Raw genomic sequence first — 12,192 nt, 5'->3', positions numbered from 1 at the left:
GTGCCTTAAACCTGCATTCTCTCTAATTTCCATCATTGGGCGACTCCTCTGGTTGCAAAAAGAAGTCCGATTGTATGGAAGTTTATGAGAAAATTACCCTATTTCTCACTTGAATCATTACCGCAGTAAACATTGTCGATATATATTTATTGTCTCTATTGCTAGTTTCAAGAAAGCGCTGCTAGGTCGCTAGCAACCAAATTTGAGCCTCACAAAGGCACTTCAGAAACCGATGGGTGACATCACAGAGAGGTTTGCTGTATTTAGTTTAATATCTCATATGGTAAACTCATGTGTGGTCTCCCCTCTTTGTCCACCCTTGAGCTATGTTGTTACAGAATAATTGATGAGATTTAACTGCTCTGTGTTTGGCAGTTCACAGCCCCTTGAGAAATGCTGGAATTCACAAAATCCCCTTGGGTACCATCTGTATACAACATAGTGTATTCCGTATGATGTGTTCAAGGATCAAGGAAACATTTGGAGTTCCTCCAAGGATTGCATTAGTGGGGGAAATACACAGTAGAAGGGAGGTTCAAGTTACACATCATACACATTACCCACAAAGGCTACGTATGCACATCCACTGACACATAAATACACAGGTTTGACCATGGGAGCAGAAACTTGCCTGCATTTTAATTGCAGAGACGAGGACATCGGCCTCTACATTACAATCGATGATCACATTATATTTTATGCAACAGTCACAAATAAACATCTGCTTCTGACATTATATCACACAAACATAAGCAATGTAAGCTGGGGAAATATAGTACTAAAAATGATATACTCTTTGTTATGTTTTAGTTACCAACATGTCTGTACAGTACAAAGGCCTTTGGTTATTTGGCTTTTGGGAGAAACGGGTCACAATGTTATTTTTGCTGTACATTTATTTCATCGCATGATTTTATATGAAGTTCCAAGGCACATAGATAAAAGTCACTGCACAGAAAAGTACATATCAATGCCTGTACACTGTCAGAAACAAGCTTGTAAGTTACGACCAGCTTGGCTAAAATTTGTCTTTGATTATCAAGTAAAGTCTGCATTGTTGAAACCCCACGTATCATTTTATTTCTTTGACCAAATGAATGACTCATTTGCTGTTGATCACAACTTAAAAATCTCCAAAGTTGCACCCGTTTTTACTTAAGCTGAACCCAAACTCCAATACATCTTTGTACCATTTTTCTGGGAGTATATCTTTCAAACAAAGAGATGGCCACCCAGTAAGTGTGTAACACTGGTTTTGGTTAGTGAGAGGACACAGAAGGTGTGATATGCAGCCCTCCCCATGTACAAACAAGCAAAAGAATACCACAAATACATAGTTAACATTGAACAGTGCATCCTCAGGAGTGCACGTTCTAGCCCTTCGCAAATTAACTTGTGTTTCCGGAAAAAAAAGAAACAGACCAAAAGAAGGCTGAGGGTTCCCCATTCCTGCGCTTCTTCCACTTTTCTGTACACTATACAGTGGCAAGAGCCAGACACAAATCCAGACAAAGGCCCTGTTCACATATGGCACTGATTTGTGCCAGGCGGACAAAAAGCCATAAACCCAAATTCCTTTTTTTTCAGAATAGGATGTAATTTCAGACGGACGATAAGGTCTGTCTTTCAAAAAATGACAAAGGAAGCAGCGACTGCGGGCCCCACCTCATTGCCTCAGCTGTCCTTTAAGCGCTACATTTACACTGGTTTTGGCACGAACCGCCTTATCAACATCTACTAAACATCAGAATGGTCCATTAAGTACATTAACTTAATTAAGTATGTCCAAATAGCCAGCGGCAATGGCAGGCATGGTTTGTTTCCTTCAGTATGGTTCAGTTCATTTCAGCTCCGTTGAGTTTGGGTGGGTGTAAAATGTGTGTCAGCTCACATTATTCTTCACCAGCCATGCAAGCGTGAGAAATAGAGAGAGAGAAAGATTGAGGATAAGACAGAGCATAAGTAATTAACTGTGGATGGTGAGAGACTACTTCTTTCATTTCAGGCTTGAAGGCTCTGGTATTTGCAGACAAATAAAGATACACAGAAAGATATAGCATGTTTCAGGGTCACTCAAAGGGTTTTCTACATGTGATAATCGAATGACAATCCAAACATGCTTCTGCTTGTGGGTTTCACCCTTAAAGCCCTTGGTATTGCGATGTGTTACATTATTACACACAGTCCACTGTGTCAGACTCCTTTATGCAGAATTGGTCACTCTCATCACCCACTACTCAGAAAAAGGATGCAGGGTGTTTTGGACACATTGTAAGCAGCATAGCTAGAGATTGTTTTTGTGTTTTTATATATTTCTTGGAATTTAACCTACAAGCATGCCTACAAATTTCTGTGATTGTGTGTTCCTATTGTGACCTTTTGAGTGAAGATGGGAATGACCCTGCTAGCTGTGACGGCACGGAGAGAATGCCATGACTGATTCTTTTCTGCGGTAACCCCCCTGGGACGAGCCCTGTGCTCCTCATATCTTTTGATTGTACTGATTGATACACTGGGATGAAGTGAATCTGACCCCGCAGCATGTGACGGATGACCTTTTTACTATAGAAGCTTTGCAGTTGTTTGACAAATCTCCTGGCAACAAGATGTGGCTCGATCATGGAGGTCCGTTGGAAAAGTCACTGTGCACAAACAGCCTGATAGCTAAAACGGAATTGGATAGATAGCTAATTCAGTCAACATCAATGCAGTTTTTCCCAATTCAGGTCATTGTGACATGGTCTTTTTTCGTAGCTACTTTGGCTTAGGAATATGTAGCTTAGTGGAGTCAGCCCAAGTAACTAACTAAGCCAGCTAGCTAATTGACCAGCTAGCTAATTTATAAAAGCTGATAATAGTGTCAGATTGTGAAAGTTAAGTTAGAAGATGAAAACCGTATATCTTCATTGGAGCAGTTTCAGTATGCACAATATGTAAAAGTAAAAAGACATTTATCCAATTTACTACGCCGATTTAGTCTAAAGCCATGCAACCAGCTCTGTTGCTGCACTTGAGCTCAAGGCTAACATCAGTATTCTAACATGCTAACAATGACAATGATAACGTGCATATTTAGCAGATATAATGTTTACCATGTCCACTGTCTTTGTTCAGCCTATTAGCACGCTAACATTTCCTAATTAGCACTGAACACCAAGTACAGCTGAGGCTGATGGGAATATCATGAGTTTTGCATGTATTTGGTTTAAAAGTGCTAAACAAATGTGAGCTGATTATGGTAATACATGTTCAATTAAGGGATCAACAAATCTATTACAATTCATCCTCTGGGGATCATGAATGTCTGTCCCAGTTTTAATGACAGTCCATCCAATAGTTGTTATGTCAATATGGACCAAAGTGGTTCACAGCCGGACCACGCCGCTAGCATGGCTAGAAAAAAAAATACATGGTAACCTTCTGGATGTTCCACTGATTGATTGATAATTACATTAATCAATCTGGCATCCTGACAGTCTTGTCTCTCAAGAAGCCACTAATTATAAAGAACACAGGGATAAAGGCCACTGGAGTTGTATGCACAATTAACTATGGCTGCTGCCTGCTTAATGTTTTCACTATAAATCCGGTGAAATGAATGTCACTGAGAGACGTGAGATGCATTGAGTCAAGGTCACCTGACAAGTTAATAGTCAGTCTTTTTTAGTTGAATTTTGTTTACATTTATATGAGCATACAATTCATATTTTAACAATAAGTTCCCTTGGTATTTACTGTGTGAATAGTCTGTGAAGACTAAGTTTACACTTAATCCTTGCTTGAGTTAGTACAGTACAAAAGTACCAAGGATGTCCCATTTGAAAGACGTCTGCATTTAACAGACTGGAAGGGTCTGATAAAAGATGCTATGCAGATGTATCTTTGGAAATGTAGGATCCATTGTTTTTGGAGGTTGACCCCACCTGCTGCTTCGATTTTGACCACTTTTTAGATACTATGTTTTGTCTAATGATGCGGGTTAAGTTATTTGTGTATATGTGTTTTGTTCTCAGTCAATAGAGTACATGCGCAAATTCCTTCTCTGTATCTCCTTATCCCCCATCTCTCTCTCCCTCTTTGACTACATGACAAATTCTTCTTTCTTCTGTGAAATAATTTAGGAATTCTTTTTGCAAGCATGGGTGGACTGAACCAAGTGTGAAGCTGAGTGCAGTGACCACATTTTTACTCAAAACACAGTACTTTACAAGTAGAAATTGGCACCGCTGGCACAGGGAGCAATAACTGTTAAGACCAGGATACAATGAAGTATAAAGAACATATGATGGGTTTTACAAACATAGTTTCAGAACGGTCTTCGATGCATTACAATAATACCGATTTTTTTATTCAACAGGGGATACCTTTGAAATTCAAATAGGAGTCGTCCATGTAAGGACCTTTTCCCCAGGAGTCGGCTCAAAACCATTTTAAAAGGAATATACAAAGTTATGCTGTTTTGAATGGAGCAAGGTCAGAGCAGCCGCCAACATGTTTTCCCATCCTTCCACTTCAATCAATAATCCAGGATGTTCAATTCGAGAGTTTACGGATCAATGCAGCTCATCCCGCGGAGATGCCAGTAAGAGGGAGAAAAGAGCATCCTCTGTTTGTCTTGTAGGGAGGGCTTTGCCATTTTGTTGCCTGGTTGATCATGTAAGGCCAGGTTAATCAGCTGCTATGAATAAAACATGACCATGCAGCTCTTCACCTTTTACTTGGGGCTTCTGATTTTTATCTTTCACAGTCTCCACAGAATAACAGTGCTGGCTGTTTTCCACTGCAATGTTTGACTGACTTCTTAAGCAGTATTTCCACATTCAGAGAAATCAATGCTGACCCTTCACAGCCCCCAAAACAAAACTACATCAGGGAGAGCGTGGATGGTGCTCGATCCCCTCAGATCTCTGTCTATACCATGGGTGAACTAGCCGGCGGTATTTCTCCAGTGGATCCAAACTAGTCTATTCTCCGATCCTGCGTCTTGTTTCGATTTCGGTTAAGTCTGGGTGACAACTCGATAGAAATCTCGAGCTGGTAGGCATGAACAGCATTCGTATTTAAGTTTGATGTAAAATCACTTGAATGCAGTGCTAAAAAACCCTTCAGCCAAGACACATTTTTGCACCGCCTCCGGGCAAACCAGGTCTAGTTGCCTCATTAACCTAAACATCAAGAGTTTTGAGCGTGTACTTTTGCTGACCTCTGAAACCCCTTAGGACATTGTTTATTCTTCACTTAGACTTTGTTCATGTGTCAACGTCCATGAGCAGCAGCTATTGCATCATCCTCCTTCCCCCTGCATCTTTGAACAGGGGTCACTAGCAGTGTACTGCACCACTGCTCTGTATCTCCAGCCTCCCTGGATGTGTCTGCCACGCCTCAGATGCTGGTCTGCAGCTCACCATTGAGCAGGGCAGCATTGTGAGTCTCCAAGTTGGCGTTGATGATCATGGCATCGTTCACCATCCTGCTCCTGTCTGCCCTGCTGTCGCTGCGCTCAACCTCGTCCAGGCCCGCCACCTTTTTCAGGCACAGGACGTTCTGAAAGCTCTTCTTGAAGTTGTCCGACAGGAAGGCGTACAGGATGGGGTTGGCGCAGCTGTTGGCGTAGCCGAGCACCACCACAAAGTCGAAGGTGCTCTTCACGGCGGAGGTGGGGTTGATGGAGCTGGCAACGGAGGTCACGTTGAATATGTAGAAAGGCAGCCAACAGAGGACGAAAACTGCCACCACGATGGACACCATTCGTGTCACCTTTCGCTCGGAACGCTTGCGCTTGGTGGAACCCACCCGCATCCCAGATGACTTTACCTGGCAAAGGAATGGACAGTGGCTTAAAATATTCCAAATATAAAAGCAAATTGTTCACATGGAGAAGACATAGATGTATATTAAAGTAAAGTTTGCCATTTAGGGAAATCACGTGTCCTTTTTGCCAAGATACGTGAGAAGATTAATACCACTTTAATATCTGTCTGTCAATATGAGCTACAACCAGGAGACTGCTATCCTAGCTTAGCATTAAGACAGGAAGCAGCTAGGCTGGCTCTGTCAAAAGGTAGAAATCTGTTCCCAAACTGAAATGCAAAAACATGAAGTGGTTTAACGTAAAGTTAAGTGCTGAATTATTTCTTGTTTGGTTGCTATAACTTTAACTAAAAAACATACCTTGTAAATAAGTGAACTTTAGACATGCAAATCTTTATGCTAAAGTCAGCGAGCTAACCGGCTTTAGCAGACAGTCAGAAATGTGATTTTATTACCTAACTCTCTGGCAAACAAGCTAATAAGTCAAAGTAACCAAAATGTCAAACTATTCCTTTAAGAGCTTAGGAAAAGGGCTAGAAAAATCCTGAAAATGGGATTTCAGAGCTTGAATGTTCCAACTGTAAGTACTCTAGTTAGCTCATAGCCCTGCTCCAGGACCAAGCCAAATGGCTTTAAGAGGGAACCAAAACATTTTAGTTACTCAGGCACTCGTAAAATTCACAAAAGGAAGAAATGTTGAAAATGCAAACTCAACAGAGACATGCTTTTAATTTATAAGGTGGCCCAAAAATGTTTTCACCTTAATTAAAACAGTAGTCTTAGTTATATTGCTTCTGGCTATAACACGCTGTCAGGGTAAATCAGGTTTTTTTTTCTTTAAACCCACCTCTCTAAGTCTCTGTTAAAGATAATTTTCTAACATCCACTGTATTTTCAACATTATTCCAATAACAGTTATAACTAATGCCTCTGAAATTAAAATGTTCCATATCCCGAGCTAGCCTGGATGGCTTTCCAGGGCCCGTGTTCAATCACACAGCTTCCCTGGTGTGCTACTGTAAAAGTCAATATTAATTAAAACATTTAAAGTGAGCATAGTCATCTAAATCTACACATAAACATGACTCGAGGGGCCAAAACACTTCCACAATCTTGGTAATGATTGGATGTTTGATAAACATTCTAGTCTTTAAGATATAAAAATAGCTTGTTAACATATTATAATTGCCCACGCGGAGGCAGGATCTCACCTTGACAATAATGAGCAGGTAGCACAGACATATGACTGCCAGCGGCAAGCAGAATCCTATGAAGAAGGTGTAGATTATGAAGGCCGTGTAATAGACATCCTGGGGCTCCGGCCAAACGATCCCACATACGGGCACCTTGTTAAGGCCACTGAAGATCAAAGTAGGTAGGATGACTAGCAGGGACACACCCCATACTGTCAGGTTGATTAACTTGGCTACGCGGGGCTTCCGCCATCTTGTTGACTTAATAGGGTGCACCACAGCAAAGTACCGGTCGATGCTCATCACCATCAGACAGAAGATGCTGGTGAACTGATTGAGAGAGTCTGGGAAGGGGAGAGAGTGGAGAGAGAAGAGTAAAATGAGAATGTGTATCAAGTAATACTTGCAGACATTCCTAGTGCTTGTCTTTTGTAATTGAAACATGAGGTGTATTAAGTCTTATAAAGGCTTTTAGTACGACAGCTAGGATGGCCAACACTCTTTGAATTGCAACTAAAGTCTTAATATCTTTAATCTTCACTTCAGTGTATTACTTTAGATTGGTCTTGGTCTCCGGAAGGGACCACATTTTTGCTTGGCCTTGTCTTGGTCTCCAAAAAAGGGGACTCATTTGATAACACCATTACTGTGATTGCTGATAGAAAACAAATGAAAATTCCCATACATAAAATTCACCTCTGCGATGCCTTTTTGATTATTTTATCAAGACATCTCTCATGGTACACTTATACATCAACACATGTACAGTGTATATGGCAATACGGGAGGTGAATGAAGAAGAATTTGTATTTGTTATCTGAGGGTGTTTTTATTTGAATGTAGAAATTTCCGATCAAATCAATTATGGTTTGCATGTTGCACATTTTAACGCACTTGTCTTGTCTTGACTCGGTCTCACCCTGCCTTGGTCTTGTTTTCAACCCCTCAAAGTCTTGTTCTTGTCTCGGTCTTGATACACTCTAGTCTAAATCATAACTTGGTCTCGGTTTAGTCTGTCTTGACTACAACACTGCTGAACTTAATGAAACAGTTCAACATTGTGGGAGAACATGCTTATTTAAAGAAGAGTTATTCTCAAAATGTGAAACTATTCCCTTTTGACACTTAAGTATTTAAGATTTTGACCAAACAACTGAAGTCTTCACATTTTTTTAAGTACAGATGTTTATCTGGGTTGTCTCTGAATTGCAACCACAGCAGTTAATTCATTCATAATAATTTCCCTCTTGAGGAAGCCAAACACATTCTTTGCCACTGTAAAACAGCTGCTGCTATCTCAGGTTGCACTATTAACTCCCCTGCTTCACACCTACCAACAGTCATGATCACCCTGCACAGCACCTCTCCGAAGGGCCAGTGCACCAGGGCCAGCTGCAGGGCGATGAACGGCAGGCTCATCATGCACAGAACATCTGCCACCGCCAGGTTCAGAATGTAGATGTTGGTCACCGTCTTCATTTTGGCGTATCGCAGGATGACATATATAACCAAGGCGTTGCCGCACAGCCCCACACCGCACACCATGAAGTAGATTAAGGTGATGACCACGGAGCTGGTCTTGTCCTGGTGAGACTCCCTGGTCTTGGAGATGTTTAGGTCCAGGTCGGACTCATTGCCCTGGATGTAGCTGTCGTACAGGAGGGGTTCTGGGATGGAGATGTTTGGGGAGGTCGGGAGAAAGGGCCACTGATCCAAGGCCATGATGGCTGAGAGGGGTTTAGGCTATCAAAGGGTTCAAAAGTGTCTAAAGATGGCAACGGGCAGAGATGTAAGTCATAAAGGAGTTGGGAGAAGGTAGATATTATTATATTTGAGATTAAATGCTTGAAAACATTGATGTTACCATCTAAGACTGTTGGAAAGAGGGCAAAGGGACTTCAAGTTGTTAGATAAGCAGAGGAATCTGACACTTTGGGGTCTAAGGGTTTGGGGCCTCGGGGTCGGGATGACTGGGGATTTTCATTTATGTTGAACCACAAAAAATCACATCCCAGTTGTAGAGAAAAAGAGTAAGATAGATCTAAGGAGAGAGAGAGAGAAACAAAGAATAATAAGTTTGGCTGGGAAACAGAATATTGCTTCAACAAATGATAATAGCCTTTCAAGATCCATGGCAACAGTCACAAGGTTCTTTTTTCAAGGTAACTGCATTCACGTCTTCATTTAGAATAACATTTAAAATATTGTCTCTAGAGAGAACGTTAGACATGTCCTCTATACACGTTCTTATTATCCTCAATACTACTTCTTCCTCTCTCGACAAACATTTGGCAGAAAGAGACACGGAGGAGATGCCAAGATGCCATTCAAGCCAAGTCCAGATTTGGCAGTGCAGCCTCCAAAAAAATTAATTTTAGCCATTTTTCTCAGAGACAGAAAGCTGAGAGGACTTATAGGCGGGACGCAAAATACACCATGCGCTATACTCAACCCAAACACACACAACTTTAATGTCATGGCTCTCATTTGAATGCTTTTGCACTAAGAATGATCTCTAGATTAAAATTTCACAAAAATGCGCAGGCGTGGATGACAACAAAACTCAGCATGATGGCAGATATTGTTTCTGTCAGCTGGATCTCATCTGGATTTATGCTCTTTTCTCGCTTTCTAACACAGTCTAAATTTCTAACATAAATCCTACCAATGCTACACTGAGCCAAGTAGTCCAGGTCAGGCGTGTGCATATGTGTGTGTGTGTGCGTGCGTGCGTGCGTGTGTGTGTGTGTGTGTGTGTGTGTGTGTGTGTGTGTGTGTGTGTGTGTGTGTGTGTGTGTGTGTGTGTGTGTGTGTGTGTGTGTGTGTGTGTGTGTGTGCTTGCCTCCCCCACGTATGCATACATGCAAAAAAAGGAGCGAGAGCACGACGAAGGGCACCACGCTGCAGAAGACAAATGTTTATTCAATTGATCTCGGGAACAAACAGCTCTGGCCCTGTGGCAGGATCACTCACTCTTTGCCTGCTGTGACAATTTAACTGAATTACGTGTAATTGTACGTGCACTTTGGATAGTCCACTTTTTGCTAGAGAGGATCGTTGGGTAGTATTAGTTGATGATGAGGCACACTATACTTGTGTCTATGTGTGGTGAAACTGTTTGCACGCAAAGATTAGACTATGGAGGATTATTGTTATTCTATCAAAAAACTAACACAAACGTCCAACAGTAATACCAGAGCCAAAGGGAATGTATTTGAACTGTGTTTTATCTGCCCATCAGTCAAAAAAATAAAAAAATAATTCAAATATAATAATTGTCACCAATTAGGTATGTCAACCAATATCAGCACTGTTAAGTCTGGTCCATCTTGACATGCATGGCTGCACACATTAACCATCAGTTTGCTGTGGGAGAGTTTTGCAATCTGCAGAAACTGCAATGGAGCCTGATTTGTTGAGCTGCCAACCAACATCAATCTTCGTTAGTCTATGATTCAGCAGAGTTTTAGAGGTCAAAAATGATCTCCAAGCTGTTTTAAGTGTTCACCATCCTTGTGAGAGCATAATATGATCAACAATCGCATCTTCGTGATTTAAAGGAATTCAAATGGACGCACATAAAATCATTTTTTAAATTAACATTCCTTTAGATTTCACTGCTAACAGTGTAAACTACCAATTAGACTCAATGTTTTTACATTAAATGGTTATTGCTGAAAAATAATGATCATCATACATATGCCATAATGACCATAATAAAAAGGAATTAAAAATTCTAAATCCACAAAGAGATTTTCGAGTGGAGCTCCATTATAACCCTATGCATTTATGTGCGTGTGTGAGAGTGAACGAGACCTACACAGATAGTGCACACAATTCAATCTGCACTAATGAATGATGAAAGGGTTCGTAGTTCTGTTTCGTAGCAGGGGGTCAGGCTAATTATTGTTTGGTAACACAATTATCAAGCAAGGTAATTGCATTATTAAGGAGTAAATTGGGGATTTTGGGTGGTTTATTAAAAACTCTTGCAATGGAAAAGTCTAATAGGCTCACAGAGGAGCATGAACTGCAGGATGGGTGTCAGGAGCTGCATTTGATCTCCGCTCCCGACTGTGTGAGGAGATGAAGAGCTGCCAGGGAAACAGCAGCAGGATGGGGGTGAAGTCCAGCTCTACAGGAGGACCTACTTTCATCCACAGCAAAGTGGGATCTCCAACAGAAAATGGCTTCAGCGGGCATCAAACCTTTGACCTCTTCATTGATTGACAACCTGACATATTTCAATACTCCTTAATACGCGTGTTTCTCCACTGTGGTTTATTTTCTGTGCTGAGATGAAGGAGCATCTGACCTCCTCATACACCAACAGGCAGGACTAGACCTCAAAGTGCGCATAAAGCTCACGTTGTGGGTTTAAGTTCCTTTGAATCCGTTAATTGCATTATGACACCAAAAACGACACCATAAAGCTGGCATGAATTAACGTGTGCGCCTATTTCACTGCAAACAACAAACAAATTTCACTTTTAACAGACGAAATAGACCTGACTGTGGTTGGATAGTATCAAAGTGCGCACCAGCAAAGGTCCACACAGAAATGCCAATAGATGAGGAAGCATCACTTACTTTTCAATTGAAAACAGAAAAACTTCCTCTTCATATAAAGTCATTCGTCTTCAAATGTGGAGTCCAGCTGCTCCGGAGCGACGCTGACCTGCTGGGAAGCTGCATCCCAGCTCCAGCCTCTCCATCCACCTGCTCCCCGACTCTTACAGCCTGCACCTTCACCTTGTACTACGTCTCTCAGGTCATTTTGATTTTTTTTTTTACCCTCCAAGAAATAATCCACGTTTGTAAACCTAAACTTTGACAGACCGTGTCTAAGATTGGAAAAAGTGCGATGCGTCCACGGAGAGAGGCTGGGCAGCGAATCCCATGCGACGAGTCATCAGTCAAAGCGGCAGGACGCAGGACGCACGACTGCAGAGAGAGCGAGAGAGAGAGAGAGAGAGAGAGAGAGAGAGAGAGAGAGAAGAGAGAGAGAGAGAGAGAGAGAGAGAGAGAGAGAGAGAGAGAGAGAGAAACAGTCTGAACGACGGATCATTAGAAACATCGAGCGCGTCACACTGTGTGCGTCGGTGTCCGGCAGATTGCTCATTTGGAGTCATGCAGAGTTGGTTCTTTTTCTGATGCCATGTGTCATGAACAGATCTTTTTTTTATTA

The 12,192-nt window shown here is 41.6% G+C and overlaps 1 protein-coding gene across 1 annotated transcript; it reads right to left on the bottom strand.

The window, feature by feature from the left end:
- Positions 1-606: 606 nt before the first annotated feature.
- On the bottom strand, positions 607-11,936 carry sstr2a (somatostatin receptor 2a). The gene is made up of 4 exons (XM_054598441.1): positions 11,595-11,936; positions 8,339-9,045; positions 7,023-7,348; positions 607-5,814 (listed from the first exon to the last, which is right to left on the bottom strand). Exons 2-4 carry the CDS (start codon positions 8,724-8,726, stop codon positions 5,383-5,385), a joined length of 1,146 nt encoding a protein of 381 aa, XP_054454416.1. The 5' UTR covers positions 8,727-9,045; positions 11,595-11,936; the 3' UTR covers positions 607-5,382.
- Positions 11,937-12,192: the final 256 nt, after the last annotated feature.

Source organism: Anoplopoma fimbria, chromosome 5 (assembly GCF_027596085.1).
Source record: "Anoplopoma fimbria isolate UVic2021 breed Golden Eagle Sablefish chromosome 5, Afim_UVic_2022, whole genome shotgun sequence".
In the NCBI taxonomy this organism is placed as follows: Eukaryota; Metazoa; Chordata; class Actinopteri; order Perciformes; family Anoplopomatidae; genus Anoplopoma; species Anoplopoma fimbria.
The sequence above is the reverse complement of the archived record's forward strand: the minus strand, read 5'-3'. Positions and strand labels throughout refer to the sequence as shown.